Genomic DNA, 26283 nt, shown 5'->3' on the forward strand with positions numbered 1-26283 from the left:
GTTTTTTCCCATTTAGGGTTTTCCACGTAAAACATCCAGTGTACCTTTCTCTCTTTTTGTTTTGTGCATTTTCTATTTCCTGTTTTCTGTGAGTTGATCCCATTCCTCGGTTGTGGCCGAGCACTGTTTTTCAACAAACAAGAACACGAATACACAGGGATTAACGTGGAAAACCCTAGACGGGAAAAACCACGGGAGTACAAGACTCCAAACCAAAACTATGCACAGAGAAATATACAATGGCGAGCTGCAAGGCGACGACCTTGAGCTCGTTGTCCTCGCCACAGGCGGCGGAAATACACAGAGGCGTCGACCTCCTCCTCTCTCACGCTCTATCTCTCTCACAGCTGCTCTCTCTTCACTCCTCTTGAGTGGAAAAACAGAAAAATGAGTAGCAACATCAAAACTGTTTGCCCTAAGTCATATTTATACACATATGACTTTGGGGCTATTTACAACTATAGCCTCAAGGGCCCTTGGCAAACATATTCACAGATATGTCCCCGCATCCGGATCTCGCTCCGGGTACATTCGTCATCCGGCTCCGAAGCCGGGGTCTTCATCATCCGGTTCCGAAACCGAAACCGGGCTTGTCGGCATTCATCTCCGATATCCGACCATCCCATCCGAAGGGACCGTAATCCCAACAGATCGTTCGATTGAAACCGACCCCACATGCGAACCAGGGCGAAGAGGGAGTCGGGGCTGATTGGCTGGGGACGGGTCTGGGCGAGTGTCGAGAATGCCGAGTTCCGGATAATTGAGCCTGATAGAAGTCAGATCGACCCGATCGGGGGTCGGAGGAGTCGAGACTGGTGGACGCGGAGAAGGGATTGAGCGGGGTCGGTGGCCACGAGGAGAAGGCCCGAGAAGGATCCTCCACACCTGATCTAGAGATTTCGGTAGTTGCGGATCAACATAAGACCGAGGAGACGGAAGGTGGCAGTGAGGGGATAAAGGTCATAGCAGACGAGGGCACCGAGGGAGTCAGACATAGTGTCGCGGAGAACGTTGTAGGCCAAATGGCCATTCGGATAAGAAGGGTGTTCCTCGGAGCGAAGCAGTGTTACCGGAGGCAACGAAGGACACTAAACTAGAGGAGACCGACACGGATGTCCTGGAGGAAGTGCACCTTATCGAAGGGGTACACAAAGAAGGACGAGACGAGACACGTGCAATGTGGCCACACAAGGGTCGAGTATCGAGCATGGAGGGGATCAATGATGATGGGGAGTTAGAAGAAGTTCTGCGCGAGGTGGTGCCGAACTGAGGAAGCGATCAGGTTGAGACAAGCACATATGAGGTGCATAAGGAACGACTTCCGTCAGGCAATCAAAGTAGTCGGGGGTCCGGAAAAGGGGTATGTGCAAAGGACGTAGGAAGTCGGGTCGGGTCCGCAACAACATTCAGGATGTCTGCTCCAACCAACTGGAAAATGAATGAGTGTGAACGTCGAATCTGGTGGATCCGGTGGCGTTGGCGGTTCGACGAGCATCGACGAGCATGGTGGATCAGATGGAGCCGGTGGTTCGGGTGGGGAGGCCAGACGAGCTCGAAATGGGGAGTCAAGGACGAGATGAAGACGAGCTCCTGATCGAGGACAAGGTCGGCCCAGGAGCCGATAGTTCGGGACCGATTGAGGCCGACACAACAACCGGGTCCTGGAGCAGCGGAGGACCTAGTTGATCACCGTTGCCGTAAATCTCTCATCTTCTTTCCCTTTTTTGAACATTGTCCTGAATTTTGCTTACAATTCACTAGGAATGGAGATCCAACAGATTTTGTATTAAACATGTTAAACCTTTGCAAAACTTTCATCACATATTTCTCTTGTGATAACCGTAGCATGTTTTTAGTCTTGTCCCGGACTATATGCATTCCCAAAATTTGTTTTGTCGATCCTAGGTCTTTCATGGAAAAAGCTTTGCTCAAAGCTTTCTTCAAGCTTGCAATCTTTTTAGCATTCTGTCCAACAACTAAAATATCATCTACATACAACAAAAGAATAAGAAAATCACCTTCATCATACCTTTTCACAAATACACAATGATCGGCTTGTGTTTTGTGGAATCTATGTTCCAACATGAAGGACTCCAACTTCTTATACCATTGTCGTGGATCTTGCTTCAACCCATACAAGCTCTTCCTCAACCGACATACAAGATTCTCTTTTCCTTTTACCTCAAAGCCCTTCGACTATTGCATATAGATTTCCTCTTCCAACTCACCATGCAAGAATGCTGTTTTAAAATCAAACTGTTCAATTTCCAGTTTCATACTGGCAACCATACTCAAAACGGTTCAAATGGACGTCATCTTGACAACTGGAGCAAATATCTCATCAAAATCAATGCCCTTCTTCTGTTGAAAACCCTTCACTACAATATGGGCCTTATACCTAGGTGTACTTCCATCTTCTCCAGTCTTTAGTTTGTAGACCCATTTGTTTCTAAGTGCCTTCTTTCCATCAGGCAGCTCCATCAGCTCATAGGTGTGGTTCTCATGCAAGGAAACCATTTCTTCTTGCATGGTACTGTACCACTTCTCCTTGTGTGCATCAATCATGGCTTCTTCATAGCATTCAGGTTCCCCTTCACCAGTCAAGAGAATATATTGATTGGGTGGATACTGAGAGGAGGCCTTCCTTTGTCTTAGTGGATATCTTCTTCCTTCAAAAATCGGTTCAGATTCAGTTTCTTTTGCCACTCATCTTCCGAATCAGATTCATGTGCATCAGTTTGTTGTTGTGTGTTGGCTGACTCAAATTCGGTTTCATCAACCGGTTGTTGTTTGCCGACTGGTTGTGTGGAAGTGGGATCGACTAGTGCCGACTCTATACTAGTAGTCGACTGGGAAGACGACTCAGGTCTTTGTTGTCTCCAGTCTTCGATTGTCTTGTCTTCCATGATTATAACATCATGACTTCTTATCAAGGAGATCCCACATCCTATACCCGAACTCATCTTCCGAGTACCCCAAGAATATGCAAGCCTTGGGCTTGCTATCCAGCGTTGACCTCTGATCTTTAGCAACATGCACATAAGCCAAACATCCGAACACCCTTAAATACTGATAGGACACATTCCTTCCTGTGCCTCGTGGGCCATGGCCATTTTCTATCATTGTATATGTAGGATTTATTCCTAGTACTCACCCCTTTCTATGTTTAATCTCTTCTTTAGGGTTTTTTTGCTAACCAAGGTTCAAGTCTGACATCCATCTTCTAATTTTGATGGGCACTGCCAGGTCATTTCTGTTCACTGAAGGCGTGCAAGTAGTTTATGTTCGTGGCAATGAAAAGAGAACTATACAAATAAGGAGGAAGTTTCAGTCTTTTCTTTTGCTACATTTTTCACTGAATTTTTCTACACAAAAAACAATATCTCGACTGTAAGACGCCGAATTCCAAAGCATCAAAATATAAATATAGGTATACAGCCTGCGTGATTCGAAATCAGAATGCTACCCATGTTATTGTCACAATTCTTAGGAGATCACTTCTCATGGGACTCGAGGATTAAGGAGGATAGGGAGGCCTTTTACAGGGAAGGGCAATGGGTCCACCACAATGACTTCGTTAGGGTTCTCGAGAACCCATGAGAACTGAGTGACCAAGCGATAGAGGATCATCAGTATTTCCATGCGTGCGGATTCGTTGCCCGGACACATCCTTGGGCCCCCACCGAATGGGACGAATGTGAATGGAGCTGGGCCTGCTCCTTCGAAGCGCGATGGATCAAACTTGTCTGGATTGGGGAAATACTTCGGGTTCGATGAGTGAGTTCACTGACCACATTATCTGTGTGCAGGAAAAAATGCATGATATATATCATTTTGTTAGGTGTTCGATTAGAACCTCAAGAGAAGTGAGAGCTAATAAGAGTTGTGATTTTTGTGACCTTCCATGACTTTGGGATCCTAAACCCATCGAAGATCATGTCTTCGGGTGCCAACCTGAATGATCCCTGTGATGGTGGCATTAACCTCATCGATTCCTGAACCACTCTCCATGAAAGCTTCATCTTCTGTATACCTCCCCAATTCAAGAGCTCGCCGGGGGCCTTGCTTGCTGCTATCTCCTTGTTCTTTGAACACCACCAAAAAACAAGCCTTTTAATGCAAATCCATGAAGGGATCAAATAAGATTTCGCATTTATCACAAGAGAGGCAACACAAACCTCTGTAAACCTCCTCCATTATGTGGGGATTAGATGCAAGATATTTGTAGGTCATGGTGGCTACAATCTTGCTGGTATCATGGCCTGCAAAGAGCATCATGAGGATGTTGTCCTTCACCTCCTTATCAGACAAAAATTGGCCATGCTCATCTGTATATGCAAGAAATCCGGAGAGGATGTCTGGATGCTCAGTGACAGAGCCAGCATCCATATCTCTCCTTCTCTCATCGATCCATACCTGCAACTGCTTTCTTATCACGTCAGAAGCTGCGAGCGATTTATTATATCTCGTTCCAGGAATGTTGATCGGTATCTGCATCATGCCTTTCACCATGGTATTGAAAGGAATAAGGAGCATATCTTGATCTTCTCTGTCCGGTCGGCTAACAAGAACCTCGCAAGCTATGGAGAACATGAGCTTCTTCATTAGGGGGAAGAGAAGGACATTGGATTTGCCTTCAAGATGCTCACTGATGAACCTGAGGAGGATGAGATCGACTCGGCTCGGCTCGTGTATCTTTCCAAGGATTCAGATCTCAGGAATGTGACTAGGGCATTCCGAATCCGACTGGCGCGAGCTCCGACACGAACAATCAGGGATTCAGTCCCGATAATCTTGATGAAACTGGTGGGCCAAGAGGCGTGGACGTTAGAGAAGGCTGCCTTGTTAAAGGGCTAGCAAGAACAACTGTTGGGAAAGCTACTATGCTCGTCTTGAAGGTCTGTCCATAGGCTGAGATGCGGTCATTGATGAATTTCCATGGGATCCCTTGCCTCTGTGTTCTGAGAAGCTCTAGGGTTTCACCGATGAAGGGAAGGCCGAAAAGACCCCGGAGGTAAGGGAAGTTTCTTCTCTTGCTGGATCTTATTCTTCTTGCTTGAAGGTCTCCATAGCTGATGTAGTAGCCCTGCTATGAGAAGTGGTAGAGGCAGAATAAGCTCAAGTATGAGCTCCAAAGGGGAGATGGTACAGGTGAAGAACAAAGCCATAGCCAAGCTTCCCAACTTCAGATGGTATGCACCCTCTGCATCTGCCTCTGCCTCTGCCTCTGCTTCTCCATCAATAATTTTGGAGAGTGGAAAATGGTTATGTATGCATGCATTAAAAAGCTTCTCAATTCTGATGGTGGCCAAGAGTCCACGTCCTTCCATGGATATTTCACAATTTTTGTCATGTGGTTGATTTCCTGCATAGACCTAAGACTACCCACACACATTCCTATTGTCACTATTCAAATTTCTAATGTAGAACAAACAAACATTGAAGTTCATAAACCCTTGCTACTAATTGAAATTTCAATGTAGAACCTCATTCTCTCGAAATTCGCTTGGGAGTGTGACACGACAATGAGGCCATGTCAATACGAAATGTAGAGCGTTGTCGTGATGTGGCAGGCCCGAATATGGGAAGTGGCTAAAAAGAAGATTAACGAATGGAGTGAAGGTGTGCGTGAAAGGCCAAAAAGGTAATTCTCACTATTTATCAATAGGTATATAAGTTAATAGAAAAATGAGGGGTTTTTAGTGCTTGCCAAAATATTTTTCTATGTCTTCTTTTTGTGTGCTGTCTTCTGTGTGTGTGCTGTTCACCATTTTTCTGTGCAGAAAAACAATAGCTCGTCTGCTTCCCGTTGCTCATACAATAGTGGTATGAGAGCATGGACTATATGCAAGACATTGTTTGTGGTAGGAATCACTCGTTTTCCCCTCTGTCTTTGCTCCTCTACGTATGTTGTTTTGTCAAGAACTCGTCGAATAGAGGTAATATCTAGTACTTGCTACTGTTGCAACTCATTCTTTCACTCTTTTGTGATCCAGTTTTTCTCTAGAACACACCATTCAAGAGATATTTTCCCCTCTTTTTCGACCTAGAGATAGTAAACACATTGTCGTGAAGATTTTTGGCTATGGTGAGAAAACCGGATGGAATGGGCAAAGTCGTCGATGTGCAACATGTGACCGTCTCTCCGTCCCTTGGCTATGAGTCGGCCATCTTTCTCAATGAAATAGCCTTCGTTGTTGAAGCGGACTTGCATGCCTTGCTCCACGATTTGGCCGACCAAGACCAAATTCTTCGTTATTGTGGGCACGTGCAAGACATTCTTGATGCAAGTTTGCTCGCCTTCTTTCCCGAATGGGACATTGCTGATGTGCCGAATGGGATGTGTGGTGTCGTCACCTGTCTCTATGACGTCGGGTCGATCGAGTGTGCGCAAATCACTAAACCACTCTTCGTGGGATGTCATGTGATGTGAGGTGCTGGAATTGATGAACCACACGTCTTCCGAGTTGGAGGTGCTTGTGGAGTTGGAAGCCGTCATAGAGTTCGCTCTATGTCTCATTACGAATAGACCACTGTAGTCGTCGTATTTGGAGTTGTTGGCGTAGTTTGTGAGTTGTTAGCTTGTTGAAGCCGACTCGCTTCTTTTTTTCCGACACTCCTCTTCGCGGTGCCCGATTTTGCCGCAATAGTTGCAAGCAATGAGCCACATTTGCCGACCTTGTTCGGCATGGAAGCTCCCCCTTCTTCTAAAGGTTCCTCGATGGCCTCCGTCTTGTTGTCGAAGGTTTGAGTTCCCTTCGTGAGATGGGCTGAATTGATCTCTTCTACCGCCTCGACCTCGTCATCGGCCACCATCCGAATTCGAGAAGAACATTTGTCCTTTTGACGTCTTGGTCTTGGTTCGGACGTGGTTCTCTTCAACCAACAACATTGATTGAAGGTCAAAGAACGCAGGAGGGGTTTTCCTCTCCAAGATTGTCATCCTCAACAAGTCGAATCGTTGTGTGAGGCTGCCCAAGCATACTTGAACCATCTCATCTTCGTCGATGTTTATGTTGATGTAGCCAAGCGAGTCGCAAATGCTCTTGATCTTGCCGGTGTAGTCCGACACAAACATATCTTTTTGCCCAATGTTGTTCAACTCTTGTCGGAGTCGAAACTTTCAGGCGGTCGTGTTGGTGACGAACATCTTCTTCAAGTTCCCCCATCCCTCTTTAGGCGTCTCGGCGTCTCGAATGTGGCTAAGCATGTGATCGTCGACACATGTTGCCAAGCAATACATGACTCAACTCGTGGCTTGCTCCCATGTTGCGTAGTCGGCGTTCTTTGTGTCGGGTCGATTTTCTTGTGCGTCGTTGATGTAACTCCAATACCCTTGGCCGACGAGGTATTGGGTTATCTTGTATTCCCAAGATGAATAATTGCTCCGGTCTAGCTTTTCGCTTGGGAGCGAGCTACCCATTTGTGTGTTCATGTTGATTGTAGTGTCTTCCTTTTTGCTTTTCTTCCTTCAGTCACATACATTGATATGTAGCAGCACTACGGTAGTGGATAGCCAAAATTTGTCGTCGGCGTTTCGAACACACAATCACTGAGTCGGGTGGGCTTAGTGGATGTGTTAAAACCACACGCTTTGATACCATGTTAAGAATTAGGTGAGTAATTAAGCAAGGGTTAATTAGTACCTAATTATGTGATTAAGTTAAGCGGAAGATTAAGTGATATGCGTGTGTATGTGTGTGAGAGGAAGAGAGAGAAGTACACTTATGAACAACACAAGATGGGGGATGATTAACTCTATATTAAATTAGTATCATCATCATCAAATACAAAAATACCCACAATGAGGTATATATACATCTCATGTGCAAAGGTGCACATGTGTGAGTAGAATATAGGTACTACGGTGTAAGTCCTATATTAAATGTACTTAGGAGTGGAGGATCTAGAATATCCCACTTAAGTACAAGGTCCTATATAAGGCGTTATAGTCAACACTCCTAACTAGATTCTATCTAGGTAACTGCGAAGTTACATGGTTGACTAAATAACTAAACTAAGTTGAGGTTGATCTCTCAACAACAAAGTAATGCGGAAATAAAAAAACAACAAAGGCACAGAATACACGGTTTTACGTGGAAACCCTAAACGGGGAAAACCACAGGAACAGAGATTCCACTATATCAAACGATACACAAGTAGGAACAGCTTACAACACTCTGGCCGCAAAGTGTAACAGCCTCACAAGGCTCTTAGCATTCAAAGCTTTTGTAGCTATGGTGCCACTCGTGCTCTCTCTCTCTCACACGCTCTCTCTTATGTTCACCCTATTCTCCACACACTCTGATCTACTCTGATCTGTTCTACATACTAAAGTTTGCCCTAGGTGTATTTATACTTGTACACTCTTTGAGCTATCAACAAATGTGACTCTACTACTACTAATTATATTGTTATAGTCGTGGTTAATCAACCGATTGGTTGACTAGTCGATTCGACTAACCGACTCTTCTATCGACTGTCCAATCAACATGACTAGTCGGCCTTGTCATCAACCCTCCGGTCGGCCCAACTAGTCAGTCATGTCTTCGACTTAATCTCCCCCTCACTGTCGACTCTCCATGTCGACACTCACATAATCAACCTTCATGTCATCAATTGTCGGCTCTTGGCACAACCAGTTGGCTCCTTCCATAGGAGGGACATATTCCTAACATGTTGCACATCCCGTTTTTATTCGTCCCACTCGGGTTTCTCATCGTAGCCGAAAATCCTCACGACAACATTCTCATTCCTCTTCTTTAAGTTACAAGTTTTGCGTGTGTCTTCTCTGAGTTGCGTGTGGTCTATTCTTCATTTCCTCTTCTTCTTCGACTATTCTTTGTCTAGGCTTTCGACACTTGTGTGGAGGCAATAAGGAGGCAGCAAGCTAGCACGCCAATCGTTCGTAGGAAGGATGGAGTGGCACGAGAACTTTACCTCGTTTCGAGGTATCGTATCTGTCAAAGGTAGTTGCGGTCTTGGCGGCCCACTCGACTCACCTACACTAGAAGTTTCACTCCTCTCACTTTTATCTCTTTCTTGAGCTTGTGGTTAACTTGAGGTAACTACCACTAATGTAATCCCTCCCCTCTTTGAAACTTGTAAAACTCTATTCTATAAAGGGTCCTCTTGATGTAATCTTGAATCTACTTCTTAGTTCAAGGTCATTTTTTTAAACTCGTGCTCATCACGTTAATAATGTGTTTATACTTTTTGTCAAGAGTTCGAGATGACCTAGTTCGTATATGCAAACTCTAACAACTGCATGTTCTGAGCGTTTTTTTGAGGTTTCGACATGTGTTTCCACGACGAAGCCCTTTCCACGAGTAAGCCCTTTCGACTAAGTTGAACCCTTTCCATGAGTAAGCGATTCCATGACGAAGCCTCTCCACGATGAAGCCCTTTCCACAACAAAGCCTTTCCACGACTAAGCCTTTTTTTCCACAACTTAGCCCTTTCTTTGACAAACACCAACTTTTGACACACTTAGAGACCCTAGTCTTTTTGACTTTGGGATCTTACTCGACCCTAACTCTTCGAGTCCTTTGAACCTTAGCATTCTCCCTGGTCCAAGACCCCCTGTAGTCCTGTTCAAGTAGTACATATGCACGCATTTACGTGACAACAGGACCATTGGGGACTTGAGCCAATGAAGAGATTGCTTTTCACAATGAAGAGATGAGAGTGTCAGCAAATGAGTTGAAATTCCCGCCTGGTGGGAGACTTCGCTTGTATTTAGCCATTGGGTGTGCCTGGTCATGTAAATGTACCCATAAGTGTTGTGGTAGTAGATTTGTGTTTAAGTGAAACTCAACAGTTGCCTGCAATAGTAGATTTGTGTTTAAGTGTTCTTGTGCATTTGTTATAAATGTTAGCGTGAAGTTGTATGTGTGAGTGCTTCTGGATATAATTGAGTGCTAGTGCGAGTGTACATGGACCTACACATGCAAATCTGCATAAATAGTATATGTTGTTATTGATTGCATGTGTGCATGTAAATGGCGTCAAACTAGGTGTAAAGCCAAGTAAAGCCTATGCTTGAAAGTGGGGATGGGTTGGAATTCTGCTTCCCACCGAATAATCGTTTGAAAGTCTGAAAATTCTTTAGGTGATGTGGAATGATATCTCATAGAATTTCAATTGCAAACGAGTGATGAGGTTCCTTCTTATTGAGAGTCTCAAATGTAGAGTGTGGGTGGAAGACCAATTGAGTGTACAGGTAAACAAAAGACAATATCCACACTCGAGGGTTGCCCGATTTTGATTTAACATCAAGGAGACATTCATTGACATGCTCCTCCATGCCTATTAATGGCGCAAGTGTGCCTAATTGATAATTGTTCCTCTTGTAACATCTTTAAAGATATGATAATTGGGCCTCTTGTGACATCTCTAAAGATATTATAGATTTGGAGCTACCGCAAGCATAGAAAGGTGACGAATACGAATGCATAGAAATAAATAATACATACACAACTTGGATGTTTACACTAGTTGTTATTGCAATTAGTGTGGTAAACCGAATTATGCAATATGAGGAGTGAGGAGAATAGGAGGCCCCTTCACAGGGAATGGAATGGGATCCACCACAACAGATTCATTAGGGTCCTCGAGAGCCCACGAGAACTGAGTAACTAAGTGATGGGGAGCCATCACTATTACCATGCGTGCGAACTCGTTGCCGGACACATCCTTGAGCCCCCCTCCGAATGGGACAAATGTGAACGGGGCTGAGCCAGCCCGTTCGAACCTCTCCGGCTCCGGAAATACTTGGGGTTCCAATGAGTCGAGTGGGCAGACCAATAAATCTGTGCAGAAAAAAAGAAGCATGATGGATCAAAATGATTTATTGCTCTCTCATGAATTTGATTGGGGACAGAAAGACAAGACAAATAAATCTGTGGAGAAAAAAAAAAATGCATGATGGATCAAAATGATTTGGTGCTCTCTCATGAATTTGATTGGGGACAGACAGACAGACAGACAAGACAAATAAATCTGTGCAGAAAAACAAATGCATGATGGATCAAAATGATTTGGTGATCTGTCATGAATTTGATTGGGGACAGACAGACAGACAGACAAGACAAATAAATCCGTGCAGAAAAAAAATGCATGATGGATCAAAATGATTTTGTGCTCTGTCATGAATTTGATTGGGGACAGACAGACAAACAGACAAGACAAATAAATCTGTGCAGAAAAAAAATGCATGATGGATCAAAATGATTTTGTGCTCTGTCATGAATTTGATTGGGGACAGACAGACAAATAAATCTGTGCAGAAAAAAAAATGCATGATGGATCAAAATGATTTTGTGCTCTGTCATGAATTTGATTGGGGACAGACAGACAGACAAAACACAGGAGAGAAGAGGGCTCTGACCTTCCATGATTTGGGGATACTGAAGCCATGGAAGCTCATATCTTCTGATGGCACTCTGAATGACCCTGACACGGGCGGCACCAGCCTCATCGATTCCTGAACCATTCTCCATGAAAGCTTCATCTTCTGTATATCTCCCCAGTTCAAATTCTTGCCGGGGGCTTTGCGTGCAGCGATCTCCTTGTTCTCTGAGCACCACCAAAAACACATACAAATCATCAGACTTTATGGTGCACTGATCAAGAAATGAGAATAATTTTGGGGTGGGGCAACAAACAAAACCTACCTCTGTAAACCTCATCTATTATGTGGGGATTAGATGCAACATATTTGCAGGCCATGGTGGCTACAGAAGTGCTGGTATCATGGCCTGCAAAGAGCAACAGGAGGATGTTGTCCTTGATGGCCTCATCAGAAAATGGTTCTCCTTGCTCATCCCTATAGTTGAGAAAGCCGGAGAGGATGTCTGGATGTTGTGTCCTTCACCTCCTTATCCGCTAAAGCTTCTCCATGTTCATCCTTATATGTGAGCAGGCCGGAGAGGATGTCTTGCTGCTCAGTGACCAAACAAGAAGCCATGTCTCTCCTTCTCTCATTGATCCAAACCTGCAAATGCTTTCTTATCTCATCAGAAGCTTCAAGAGTTTTGTGATATCTGGTTCCAGGGATGCGGATTGGTATGTGAAGGAGGCCTTTCACCATTGTGGCGAAGGGAAGAAGGAGCAGATCTTGATCCTTTCCATCGGATCGACCTACAAGAACCTTACAAGCTATGCAGAAGGTGAGTTTCTTCATTAAGGGGAAGAAAAGGATGTTGGATTTGCCTGCAAATTGCTCCTTAATGGACGTGAAGAGGATGAGATTGACACTGCTCATCTATCACTGCAATGATTCAGGCTGCAAGAATAGAGATCCAACGTAAGGAGCGAGATCTGGCCAGATCATGCTAGCAGGCCATAAGGCATAGCTGTTAGAGATCCGGCCTGGAGGTAAAGGCAGTCTCTTCTCTTGATGGCTTATTATTCATCTTGCTTGGAGGTCTCCATAGCTGCTGCAACCCTGCTATGGGGAAGAGGAGTAGAGACAGAGTAAGCAAAAAGGTTTGATTGATGCATATATATATAATATTATGTATATATGTATATACTACATATATATATATATATAAATGATTTGCCTATGATTGGACTGGATTGCAATGGGTTCATTAATGATCATTCATGATATCCCAACAAATAATATCATAATAGTTCTTGGCAGATTGCTTAGAAGAAATTGACCACAAATGTGGCATAGAATGGAGGCCACATAAATATTAAGAGGGCCTATTATTACGAAATGATGAGAACATAAGACCCATCAGGGGTGCACAAAATCTTCCTTTTCTTTTTCATGGGCAAGGTTGTCACCTATGCAAAGCGTCCCTAGAAATTAACAATCGGCAACGGTTTGGTTTGGTATGGTTCGAGAGTGTGAAAATTGAACCGTTTAAAACTTTCGAAACTTGAACCGAACCGAACCAAGAAACCATTTAAACTGAACCATTAGAAAAAATCCAAACAGTTTTTTTTTTTCTTTTCCAAAAATAATATTCTTCATTAGTAGAATTCGGCATACATGAGGAAATTATTAAGCTAAAACATTACAATGGCTTTAGCCATGATGACCTATGAAAACCAAAATATAATGCATTCTAAGATTCTTTTCACCTTCTCACCCAACATTTTGGCAATAACTTCACGGCACAAAGCTATTACCCTTGTTTGCCTAGCATGTGAAAAAATCCAAACTGTTAAAACCGTGGTTTCGTGGTTTGGTTCCAATTCTCAACTTTGGTCAAAATTCAAAATTCAATTTTTTTTTATTATTTCAAAATTTTAAAGATTTTTCCTAAAATGTGAGAATTAGGCTTAAAAATGTAAAGGTTGTTTAAAATATATAAAAACCACCAAACCGTTAAAAAAAAACTTGAACCTGAACCGAACCAACCGAACTATTCAAACCGTTAAGCCATTAAGGTGCGGTTTCACAGTTCGGTTCGGTTCAAACCACCGAACCATAGCCGATTGTTACTAAGAATCTTGGCCTTTCCTTCTTTCTTTTCTCTAGCCTTGTCGTTAATAATAAAAAAGACCATATTCCCAACGGTAGGAAAAGTCTCCAATTGTTGTGGTAAAGGGGATTAGTGGGGACATGATCCAAGTTTTCTACATAAGAATTTCATATTTCGGGATCCTTGATGGAGATTGAGTTTCAAGGTTCTCTTATACATTATCGAACAGTGGAGTCGAGACTTTCATGTCCACACAAACACTACCTCTTTGACTTAAAATTTTACTTTATATACCACCATGCTCTCCTCTCCATGTCTGCATCTCTTGCTTTGATTCTTAGGCTCCTAGAGTTTGATTTTAAAGTCAACATTCACAAACAATAAATGGATTCAGAACCATCCGTCCTGATTATGTATTTCTGGGCATTGTAATGAGGCCCCTTACAATTCATTCGATATTTGATTATAGATATATGTATCTTATTCTATATATAATCTGTGCCTTGCAGCTAATGTAAAGAATTCAAATGCAATTCCTTAAGATCTAGAGGAAACAATGAATTATAGCGACCAAATCTACCAGCAAAAAAGCTTGTGAATAGATATCATCAGAGTAATTATATAACTTTAATCCTTGACCCAACCAGTGAATGAAGGACATGATAGTGATTTACTTTGGCTTTCAAGCAAATGTGGTGTGCGCCTTTGACAAGAACTTTTAACTTGTATTCATAGTAATGAACTAGATTGAAAATAAATATATCTATATCTAATATATATATGTATGTATGTATGTATGTATGTATATCTATATTAGATAACTTAGAGTTATAACATAAGTTGTTAATATATATAATATGATTCCACAATAAGTTAGACCTACATAGTACACTGAATGGGGGTAGACTATCAGAACCTCATGCACTTTTATCAGTTTATGTTTAACTTGGACCGAAGATGTTCATGCATATGAATTGTGTGCATCACCCCCTCTAGTGGAACACCTTTCATATCCTCATACTTCCAAGTGAGACATCATTGAATGAAAAATATTTTAGCATCCGTCTCATTACCAAAGTCCAGCTCATTTCATTGTCCAAAGCAAACTCAAGGGATTGCATTGATTCTAAAAAATTATTTAGCATCCGTCTCATTACCAAAAACACGTTCACGTTCACAAGTGGAAGGATCGCGCATAAATGGAAGGATAAGGAAAATTTTGGTTGATTTTAGGGCTTTTTCAATGATTTTACAAAACACATTAATACCAGTATCATACATGTTCAAACATACTATGAAGAAGGTTAAAAATCCACTATTTTCGTGATTTAGAAGTAACTAAAAAAAGAGGAATTTCAAAAAGTTACATTCTCAATTTATATCACAAACTTTACAACCAATGTTATTTTATAAGAAACGATTTTTTAGAAATAATAAGAATTCAAAACACATGCTTTTATATTACTCGATTTGTTACAAGCGGAATGTAGTTACACTTAATAGCCAAAAATACATTCATGATCACTCATTTACGGAGAATCACTACTATAACTAATATACAATGACGATTCCTCCTCGTCATCCTCGGATGTACCAATCAGTGCATTATCTTCGTCATAAACCAAATGGTTTGACTCTAGATTATATGTAGTAGATCTCGTTTGCCTTTGACTCGAGCCACCTTGTAGACCTGATAATTTTTCTTTTATTATATCTATTGCTGACTTCCTTAATCGTCCGGCTTTTGTAAGCGTGAAGTCGTACATGATGATATCCACATCAGAGATATCAAGGGTCGAGGTGTTACGAATGTTTCGTTTCCTCTTCCTTCGTCCCCTTCTTGTTGGGCATTCAATCATCTCCAATGTATACTTACCTGTAAAAGCATTTGCACTTCTAGTGTTGTACCAATGAACATTTATAGACTTGATCGTGTTTTCTATTTCATGCATTAGCACTTCTAGAATTTTACCAACCCAAAATTGGTGGCCATGTGAGTTCTCATCAGCCGGCGTTGCAATCACCATCCCCGCCGTGAGCTCTTGCAAATTGCCTTGCCATCTAGCTTCGGCTGCTTTGGTCATCCTTGGTCCCACATAAATGTCTCTTTGTTGTGGATGGACCAAACTGTCATTAATCGCATTTGCTGGTTGCTTCAGAGTTTTATTTACACGATCATGTTGCAGCGACCATGTGAATGGCGTTTCCAAATTCCAATTATCACCAAATATACAATTGTCTATAATTCCTTTCTTATCACTATAAAATACATCCCACCATGACATGTCTTGTTGTGCGGCATATTTCTTGGCGGCCTCAATATACTTTCTTTTTTCTTCTAAGGCTTGGAGCCATAACCGTTTTTGTTCCGATACCAAGTCACTATGCAACTATCCTTTCTTCTCAATTGGCATTTGCTTAGCTCCATGGACAATTGTACTTGCATACAAAGTAATAACTGGCAACCACCTTCAGGTTCTCATGTTGTAGAAGATGAATATTGTTTAGCATACAAAAGTGTAGAACCACTTATTTCATTTTTCTTTATCATAAAAATATGATTGAAGCTTATATTGTTTAACTTGGCGAGCACTTTAACATTCCCAACACCCCCATCTGATATATATCTCTTAAAGTCATATACCTCCTTCAAGTGTAACACTTTTGGGCGTGGTGTATATGCATCACAAATGACATCAAATAGTTTAGGTAATGTGAAAGCATCATGCCGAGACAACTGTCTGGAGAATGTGCTAAACATCTGAATTATATGGTAATTTGTGTGGCCAACCAAAAGAAAATTGACTTTCACTTTTCTAAACAATCCTTGGTTGACCAACATACTTAGATAGCCAAACACAGTTGAATTTTTGTTCTCTCTAGCAGTATTGTCCAATTGAATGTATAGAACAGGGGGGAAAGGTTGGCCCCAAGACATCAAAACTCGGTGAATCACTGTAATTGTTAGGTTAGGGTCATTGTGAACATTGGGGTATGTAATGAAGACGTGAGGTCCAACAGACCTATTATAAGCTAAGCATCCCACAAAGTGCATTTGAACAAGGCACTCATCATTGACGTCTTTGGGGAGCCTCCGCATATGCGGCAAGCACGTCTTCTTCTGGTCCATGCCATCTATCATTAAGCACATGTATTGTTTGGGCCTCTTCAAACACTTATCTCTATGATGCATCGCCTTCTTTCGTTCTAACGATTGTGCCTCACGATGCTCTTGTAGTAACTTCTTACTCATATCCTTTTCCATTGATGTCTTTGCACCTTTAGCCAAACTTTTAAGATTTGCACAAATGGAGCAATACCCCATGCGTACTTTACGTGGAATGATAACATTTGAAAACTGAGCTCTCCATAATCTTGTGAATTGGCTATATGTGAGAGACTTATTACATGAACCCACCATATCAAATCGATAGACATCATAAACTTCCCGACGTGTGTAATTATCAGAGAGGTGCATCCTACCTGTAGTGGGCATTACTTCACAATTTAACTGAAAGTAAGTTTTCATCCAACCAATAGCATGTCTTCCAGTTGCACCTTTCATACTTGGAACCTCTTTACAATTGAGCATCTGATCCCCGCTAAGTAGACGTTGTTGTACTCTATGTAGCCGCATGTTACTAACACATAACACAATTTTGAATGCAACTCTACATATCTGTTGTGCATGGAAGATATAATACTCGAATGATACTTTGATCCCCGTACATTTGTCAAACACTAGTTGCATATGTGACCCGGGGTAAGTGTCTTGCTCATCACCAGTCATCGAAAAATAGTATCGCCTTAATTCTCGCAACTTTGATTTTCCAATCATAGACATACAACCACGGGCACAACATATTTTTTTGACATCAAATCCAATCTGTTTGTCTGATGTCACCAAGCGTGGGATTCTTCTAATATGCATAGGGCTTCCAAATTTCTCTTCCTACATAGAAGTTGGTGTAACCTTGTTACTATCTAATTCTTTGTTGTGACCATCGCCCATGATATTTGATGTTTCATTGGCACTATCTTCATTCTCCGTATCTTTATTAATATCGTATTCTTCAATAGAGAACTCTTCACATGTGTCATTATTCACATTCGTTGTAGGTGAAGATGAGCTCAGACAATACTCTTCGATAGAATATGGTGAGTCTGCTGACAGACAATATTCTTCAATAGAAAATGGTGAGTATGTCGACAAACAATACTCTTCGGTAGAAAACGAAGAGTCTGATGACAAACAATATTTTTCAATCGAGAATGGTGAATCTTCACTCATGGCTTAAGGTCCACACTGAGCTCTTTAAGTTATGTGCTTAGGCTAACATAAAAAACGGATAAGCTCCTCTCTAAACAGAAGCTCCCTCAATATAATGTCTATATTATTTAATATTATATTAATACAATACATAAAGATATTATTTTTAATATAATAATTGTATTCAACATATTAATAATTACTTAAACTAGTCTGTATAAAGTTAAATCAAGTATAATATAATTACAATCATTACCAAACCATATATATGTTGGATTAAAGTTAAAATCATTGGTTAATGAATGGCACCCATATTTAATATAGAACTTCTCAGTCATTGGTTCATTCATGCCCACCATTTTAAATATAAGACTTTTCAATCATTGGTTCATTCATGCCCACATCTTTAATACAAAGCAATTAAGAGTCATAAAAATGTTGCTTTGAGTAATCAATCATTGAACCACCTCTATCATTGTTTCCTTCATGACCTTCAAAGTCATTGTATGTTATTTTGACTATAAAATAATCATCAATATGTTAGTTTGACTTTGTAATCATTGATGCAATCATAAGTAACTCTGGTTAAAGTGATTGTGGTTACTAACTAACTAACCTCAAGCTTGCCAACCCTGGTTAAAGTGACGATGGTTACTTTAACCAATGTGGTCAATCCCTATAAATAGGAAGACCTCATCATATTTCAATCACACGAAGCACAAGAGCACATAGAGCAAACAGAGCACACAGAGCACGAAGCACGAAAGCGAGATCTCCGCCTAAACATCGACAAGATCAACCATGTCTTCAAAGAAAATCGAGCGCCAGGACTCTAGGTAAGCCTCTAACACTATGGACATTTTTGTAAATATGTTTTAGCACTCAGGATCTCGATACGGCATATTGAGTTCTTGTTTGAAGTTTAGGTTTTATATAGGAACTCGATACGCCGTATCGAGTTCCTGTATAATGTTTGTGTTTTATACAGGAACTCGATACGGCGTATCGAGTTCCTATATTATGTTTGTGTTTTAAATAGGAACTCGATACGGCGTATCGAGTTCCTATATGGCGTATCGAGCTCCTGTATTATTATGTTTGTGTTTTATACAGGGACTCGATACCTGTATAAAGTTCTTGTTTTATACAGGAACTCCATACACTGTATCGAGTTCCTGTGTAAAGTATGTGTTTGATACATGAACTCGATACATCGAGTTCATGTATAGACACGAACTATATACAGGAACACGATACAACGTATCGAGTTCCTATATAAAACACACAATTTAAAGAGGAATATTGTGTCTTTGGGGCAACAATTTAGTATTGTGTGAAAAGATATCAAATTTTCTGTCAAAATCAGACTTTTTTTATGGAGATTTGCCATATTTTGTAACAAATAGGGGCCTTAATTATAAAGGTTTTATGACCTAGTATAGCTTAAAATAGTAGAAAATAACCCACAAATTACCTTTACGATACCAAATTCAAGTCTATCATATGCAAATTCTCTAGAATATGGATATGAAATTAATATAAGCCATACCTACCCTTCAAGATAATATATATCATTGTATACTTATTAAGATATATATTTGTTGGGAGACACGTCCCTTCGGATGGTGCAGACCCGGTGAGAACCGGATGAGGAGTACCCGGCTATGGAGAGCCGGATGGTGCAGACCCGGTGAGAACCGGATGAGGAGTACCCGGCTATGGAGAGCCGGATGGTGCAGAACCGGTGAGAACCGGATGAGGAGTACCCGGCTACGGAGAGCCGGATGGTGCAGACCCGGTGAGAACCGGATGAGGAGTACCCGGCTACGGAGAGTCGGATGGTGCAGACCCGGTGAGGAATGCTTATCGGATGAAGAGACATATTTGTAAATATGTTTCTGAGAGTCCATCGTGGCTACATTTGTAAATAACCGAAAAGTCATATTAGTATAAATATGACTTAGGGCAACCTTTTAGATAGTGGTTGTTATTTCTTGTTGGTGCAAGAAGAAGAGGGAGCGCGTAACAGTGTACAGAGAGAGAGAGAGAAAGAGGTCGTTGCCTCTGTTGTAACCGCCGCTTGTGGCGAAGATCGTGAGCACGAGGTCGTTGCCTCCGTGAACTCACTGTTGTACATTCTAACATAGTGATAGTTTGCAGCTTGTGGGCTGCCGTGGTTTTTCCCTTAGTTTGGGTTTTCCACGTAAACATCCTGTGTACATTTTTCTTCTCCTTTGTGTCGCGTGTTTTCCGTTTCCTGTTTTCTGTGTATGATTCTAAGCTCGGTTGTGGCCGAGCATTGTGCATAAGGAGCGTTGAGTTCCCGTCAAGTGGTATCAGAGCGAAACGACACAGAAAATGGACGAATCGTTTGGTGGCATGTTCAAGCTCACCGGCTCCAACTATTCAGTGTGGAAGTCGAAGATGAGGGACATGCTCGTGGTTAAAGACCTCTGGCTACCGGTTCAGTTCGGGGACAAGAGACCGGACAAAATCGACGCTGCGATATGGGAGGTGATGCACATGAAGACAACGGCGTACATACGGTGCTTCAGCGACATGAGCCTGTACAACAACTTCAATGAAGAGAGCAAGGCTCATGAGCTCTGGGAGAAGATCGACATAATGTTTCAAAACAAAAATGTTGTTAATCAGGTTTCGGTATTCCGGAAGCTAGTAAGACTCTGGTACCAAGATGGCTCCAGCATGGCGGAGCACATGAATGCCTTCCAGGGGCTGATCCACCAGGCAACTTCATTGGAAGTACCTCTCGCCGATGAGGTACTTGCGCTACTCCTGCTCGGTTCCCTCCCGGATAGCTGGGAGACGTTGGTTGTCACTTTGGGCAACGCTGGGCCGGAAGGAAAGCGGTTATCCCTAGCGAGAGTAAAGTCGAGCTTGCTAGATGAGGAGGCGCGTTGGAAGGATAAAGATACGAGCTCCGACTCCAAAGCGCTCCTTACCGAATCGGAACGCGGAAGACATAGAAACCGTAGTCCCCAGAACCGGGAGAAGTCGGGGACACGGTCAAAGTCAAGGGGGAGGCCTACTTGCTTTTGTTGCGGCAAGCCGGGACACTTCCAAAAGAACTGTCAGCATTTCCGAAAAGACAAGGAAATCGACGGTACCGATTCGAAGCGGACCCCGGACCGGAACGGTAAAGACCGGAGGGGGCCGGACCGGAAGGGAACAATGGAAATCGTGGCAAGCGAAGAAGAGTTGATGCTCATCACCGAGGAGAGTGAGATAAACCTTGCCGACGACAAGACGACTTGGGTGGTAGACTCCGGAGCGTCATTCCACCTTACCCCGGACCGAAAATGCTTCTCATCCTACTCAACCGGTGATCATGGCTGTGTCCGGATGGGGAATGAAGGTACATGCCGAATTGTCGGCATAGGAGACGTGTGGTTGACAACACCAACCGGATGCAAGATGTTGCTGAAGGATGTCTAACACGTTCCGAAGGTTCATCTGAACCTGATATCAGCCGGTCAGCTAGATGATGAAGGCTACACGGTTAGCATCCAGAACGGTGTTATGAAGTTCAGCAAAGGGAGCCAGGAAGGTAAACACGTTGTACATGATGAATGCCTGGTTATGTCCGGAGGAAGTGAACGTGGCATCCGACACTGCCGGTAAGCTGTGGCACATGGGCGAGAAGGGGATGAAGAGGCTTTTAGATGACAACCTCATTCCAATGAAGAACGTGCACTTGGAGAAGTGCACTGATTGCCTGGCCGGTAAGCAAAACCGGACCTCCTTCTGACCAAGGCCACCGATGAGACGTAATGCACCATTGGAGTTGGTGCATACTGATGTGTGTCAAGTGGACACGAAGTCACATGCAGGATCGCAATACTTCGTGACGTTCATAGATGACCACAGCCGGAAGCTGTGGGCCACACCGTTGAAGACGAAGGATCAGGTGTTATCCGTCTTCAAAGAGCTCCACCCGAGAGTGGAAAGAGAAACCAACTGGAAGCTGAAGGCGGTTCGAGCAGATAACGGAGGAGAATACCGGGGGCAGTTCGAGGAGTACTGCCGCTCGAAGGGAATCCGGCTCGAATTTACCGTGCTGAAGACGCCGGAACTAAACGGACTGGCCGAGAGGATGAACCGGACCATAATGGAGAGAGTCCGAAGTATGCTAGCGCATGCAAAACTACCCAAGAAGTTTTGGGCTGAGGCACTGTCGACGGCGACATATGTGATAAATAGATCACCCTCAGTACCCTTGGACGGAGACACGCCACAGAGAGTGTGGACTGGTAAGGAAGTATCCTACCGTCATCTGAAGGTGTTCGGGTGTCTCGCGTACGTGCATGTAGCTAAGGACCGGAGAGGAAAGTTAGATCCAAAGACCCGGCCATGCATATTCCTTGGTTACGGTGACAATCAGTTCGGCTACCGAGTGTGGGACCTGGTCAACAAGAAGGTATTCCGGAGTCGAGATATTATCTTCATGGAGGACAAGACGCTCGCCGACTGGGAGTCGGAGAAGAAGATAATGAACTCCGAGTCGACCGGTAAGGATCGATTCTACGATGAGCAGACCGAACCGGCGAGAGACCGGTTAGCACTCGAAGAACCAGCCGGATACGGTGAGGATACCGAACAGGCTGAAGAAGAAGTAGAGGAAGCCGAATCCGGAACCGGCCAAGACCCCGAATCGGATTCGGATGAAGAGCAAATGGAGGAGCCGGTTAGCGAAGCCCGAAGACGGAGATATCCTCTCAGAGAGAGAAGGGTCCCCCGGAGATTTCCGGATGCAAAGCATGTTCTGCTGACCGATGAGGGGGAGCCGGAAAGCTTCGAAGAAGCGAAGGATGACACCCACAGCCGCAAATGGTTAACCCATGCATGATGAGATGGATTCCCTGCATGAGAACCATACGTACAAATTGGTGGAGTTGTCGAAAGGAAAGCGGGCACTCCGAAACAAGTGGGTGTACAAGTTGAAACTGGGAGATGCCAGCAACCCCGCGAGATACAAAGCCAGGATCGTGGTGAAGGGGTTCCAGCAGAAGAAGGGCGTGGACTTCAACGAGATATTTGCCCCGGTAGTAAAGATGACCTCCATCCGGACGATGCTGAGTATAGCGGCAAGCATGGACCTCGAGGTAGAACAGCTGGACGTGAAGATGGCATTCCTTCACGGCGACCTCGATGAGGAGATCTACATGCAGCAACCGGAGGGATTTGTGGAGAAAGGGAAGGAGCACCTGGTATGCTGGTTGAAGAAGAGCCTCTACGGGTTGAAGTAGGCCCCCCGGCAATGGTACCGGAAGTTCGACTCCTTCATGGCCAATCAAGGGTACCACAAGACGCAGGCCGATCACTGCATGTTTGTGAAGACGTTTGAAGGAGGCGACTTCCTGATACTCCTTCTGTACGTGGATGACATGTTGATCATCGGACGGGACCAAGTCAAAATACGGATGCTGAAGAAGGCTCTCAACCGGACCTTCTCAATGAAAGACTTGGGTCCGGCAAGACAGATGCTGGGGATGCACATCATTCGGGACCGGTCAAACAAGCAATTATGGTTGTCACAGGAGAAGTACGTGACAAAGGTGCTTCACCGGTTCAACATGTCAGATGCGAAACCGGTCGGATCGACACTTCCGGCAAACTGCAGGTTATCCGGTAAGCAAAGCCCGAAGACGAAAGCAGAGAAGGCAGATATGATGAAGATTCCATATGCCTCTGCCGTCGGGAGCTTAATGTACCCGATGGTGTGTACCCGACCGGATATAGGATACGCAGTCGGAGTGGTGAGCCGGTTCATGAGCAATCCCGGCAAGGAGCATTGGAACGCAGTCAAATGGATACTCCAGTATTTGAAGGGCACTTCAAATATGTGTCTCCGATTCGGCTTCAGAAAACCCCAAGTTGACGGTTTCACCGATTCGGACATGTCGGCTGATGTGGATACCAGCCGGTCTACATCCGGGTATGTAATGACATATGCAGGGGGAGCTGTTTCGTGGCAGTCGAGGCTGCAGAAGACGGTTGCATTGTCAACCACGGAGGCGGAGTACATGGCAGCTGTGGAAGCCGGCAAGGAAATCTTATGGATGAAGGACTTCATCGGAGAGCTCGGTATCCGGCAAGAAGAATACCGGCTCTATTGCGACAGTCAAAGTGCCATCCATCTTGCTAAGAATGCGGCCTACCATTCCCGGACGAAGCATATCCAGCGAAGATATCACTGGATCTGGGAAAGAGTAGATGACCAGGAGTTCGCACTGACGAAGATCCACACGACCGAGAACGGGTCAGATATGCTGACCAAAGTTCTGATACCCGACAAGCTGGATGCATGCCGGAAGAGGATCAGACTAGTAAGACACCCCATGGCGGAGTGAAGGGGGAGTTTGTTGGGAGACAGGTCCCTCCGGATGGTGCAGACCCGGTGAGAATCGGATGAGGAGTACCCAGCTACGGAGAGCCGGATGGTGCAACCAGATGTTTTCTGTGTATGATTCTAAGCTCGGTTGTGGCCGAGCGTTGTGCATAAGGAGCGTTGAATTCCCGTCAATATTTTCTAAGTTGAATAGCCCTTACTAGAATGGATTTCTGAATAAAGGACTACCATGTTCACTCAATGCATGATTGATATTTATAGTTTACCACAAATCGCTTGCTAGTTTTTGACTTCGTCTAATTATGTGTATTTTAATATACAACCTTAATCTACATGACCACCTAAGTTATGTTTTCACATGTCCTTTCTTAAATAGGTCGTTTGACAACTTGTCAGACCGACCTATGAAGAAGATAAAGCTCCGCGTTGTCGTGAAGATTTTCGGCAATAGTGTGAAAATCCCATAAAACGTACGAAATCGAGTAAGAATCACATAATATAATAATTGTGAAGATAACATTTTTAATATCTAAGTACAAAATGATGGAGGTTTCAAATGCACTTTATTACACGAGAAATGGACAACTAAATGTCAAGATATGAGGGTATAAAGTTTGTGAAAAGAAAAGAGAAAATTGTGAGATATCCCACATAGGCACGACAAATACGGCTCTCATCATATATAAGGTGGAGCAAAAGATATTATCTTTGTGTCTATGTGTGGAGCATAGAGAGTTCAAGGTAACTTGAACTAAGAGTGAAGGTGGGCTAGCTACTCGTAAAGGGTTTTGGCCAACCAAAACCGGACCGGCGATGGAGACGGTGAACCGACGGCATCCGGCGACGGCACCGGCATCCGGTGACAGCAACTGACGGCATCCGACGACGGCACCGGTAACTGACAACATCCGGTGACGGCATCCGGCGACTATATAAATAAATATATAAATATATATACAAATATACATATACAAGGAGGGGAAGTAGGGATTCAAACCTTGCACCTCCGAGTTATGAGTCAATTGGCTTACCATTAAGCCATGCTATTTAGTTGAAATTATATTTCTATCATTATACTTTTACATGTAAATTCTCATACATGAGAGCTAAAATGAGTGACATGGTTATCATGCACCACATGTAATACATAAGCGCCAAATGGCAAACATGCAATTTATGCATGTCTTGTACCCTCACATACATCATATGCATGAGAGCATCTATAAAAGAAGGAAGGGGGAGGAGAAAAAACACGGTTTTTTTTATGAAAATTAAGAGGAAGAAATTCGTTATCAAATTGATCGTGTAACTTGTTTGTTAAATCTAAAGTTAAAACTTCAATCAATCTCTCTCAATCGTGTGATCTCAACTTCTCTCTTTCCCAATCTATCTTAAGTACTTTCTCACTAAAGCTTACGCCAAAGCTTGTACCGACTTTGAATCCTTCCGATCCAGAACCCCAGCGGTTCCACCTCACGATCCGCGCGTAGTGACGGATCTTCACGACAGCGTACAGGGCTCTCCAATTGAAAGCCAGAACCTAATAGCTCCCGAGAACATGAAGAGAGGAAAAAAGTTTCTCTTCAACAAGGAGACAAAATCTCAACCACCCAATGAGGTCAGCCAAAAGAAACTATTAGTAGCTATTGGTGGTGAAGACCTTCCTGACCGTGATCTAACGGACAAGGAATGGTGTATGCAATACGTCGACTCCAAGAAAAAATTTGTGTTGTATACAACAAAGAAGAAGGGCGAGGGGCAGCTTGAAAATGAAACCCCATTTATGTATGGTCGTATTCTATGATTTGACTACGAAGATTCAGATTCGGCCAACATACTTGTAATGATAGAGTGCTCTAAGGGGGTACGTAAAGTGTTCCTTTCTAAAGATCTTCTAGTAAAGGAATCTTCTGGGCCAGAAGCTTTCAAAAAAGATCTAGAAAGCTCACAAAACCTTATTGTTACCTTGAGGACTTATATACAAGGCCATGTAACTCTAAGGGAGCCATTGCCCTCCCTAGTAAAGGCCCCGAAAAGGGCATCTAAAGTACAATCAAGACCACCCAAAAAAGAAGACCATTAAAATGTCGAACTCTGATTCATCAAGCTCAAATGAAAATGAGGACACTAAGGGGACGCCAGGAGTTGAGCTGGCATCGGGTGTGTTGTCATCCGAGCAGAATAAGATATGGAGAGAGTTA

At 43.2% G+C, this 26283-nt stretch overlaps 1 protein-coding gene, 1 long non-coding RNA gene and 1 pseudogene across 3 annotated transcripts in view; 1 reads left to right on the forward strand and 2 right to left on the reverse strand.

Annotated features, from left to right (window-relative positions):
- Positions 1–3444: 3444 nt before the first annotated feature.
- Positions 3445–26283, reverse strand: part of LOC147865759 (cytochrome P450 716B1-like) — a 44098-nt pseudogene continuing 21259 nt past the window's right edge. The window contains exons 2-4 of the transcript XR_015529439.1: positions 4179–5145; positions 3900–4087; positions 3445–3799 (exon numbers count right to left, since the gene is read on the reverse strand). The product of XR_015529439.1 is annotated as a cytochrome P450 716B1-like (transcript). The remainder of the gene's footprint in view (positions 3800–3899; positions 4088–4178; positions 5146–26283) is intronic.
- Positions 5047–26283, forward strand: part of LOC147865760 (uncharacterized) — a 52909-nt gene continuing 31672 nt past the window's right edge. The window contains exon 1 of the long non-coding RNA XR_015529440.1: positions 5047–5098. This is a non-coding gene — a long non-coding RNA (uncharacterized LOC147865760). The remainder of the gene's footprint in view (positions 5099–26283) is intronic.
- LOC147865761 (cytochrome P450 716B1-like) overlaps positions 11230–26283 on the reverse strand; it is a 36284-nt gene continuing 21230 nt past the window's right edge. Inside the window, exons 2-3 of the mRNA XM_087316138.1 lie at positions 11354–11577; positions 11230–11280 (exon numbers count right to left, since the gene is read on the reverse strand). Of these exons, the coding sequence (XP_087172264.1) occupies positions 11245–11280; positions 11354–11577 (260 nt within the window). The 3' untranslated portion in view covers positions 11230–11244. The remainder of the gene's footprint in view (positions 11281–11353; positions 11578–26283) is intronic.

The sequence above is a fragment of the Azolla caroliniana genome, unplaced genomic scaffold, assembly GCF_043228905.1.
Source record: "Azolla caroliniana isolate FFs.n. ecotype wild unplaced genomic scaffold, voAzoCaro1.0.p SCAF_3, whole genome shotgun sequence".
Lineage (NCBI taxonomy): Eukaryota > Viridiplantae > Streptophyta > Polypodiopsida > Salviniales > Salviniaceae > Azolla > Azolla caroliniana.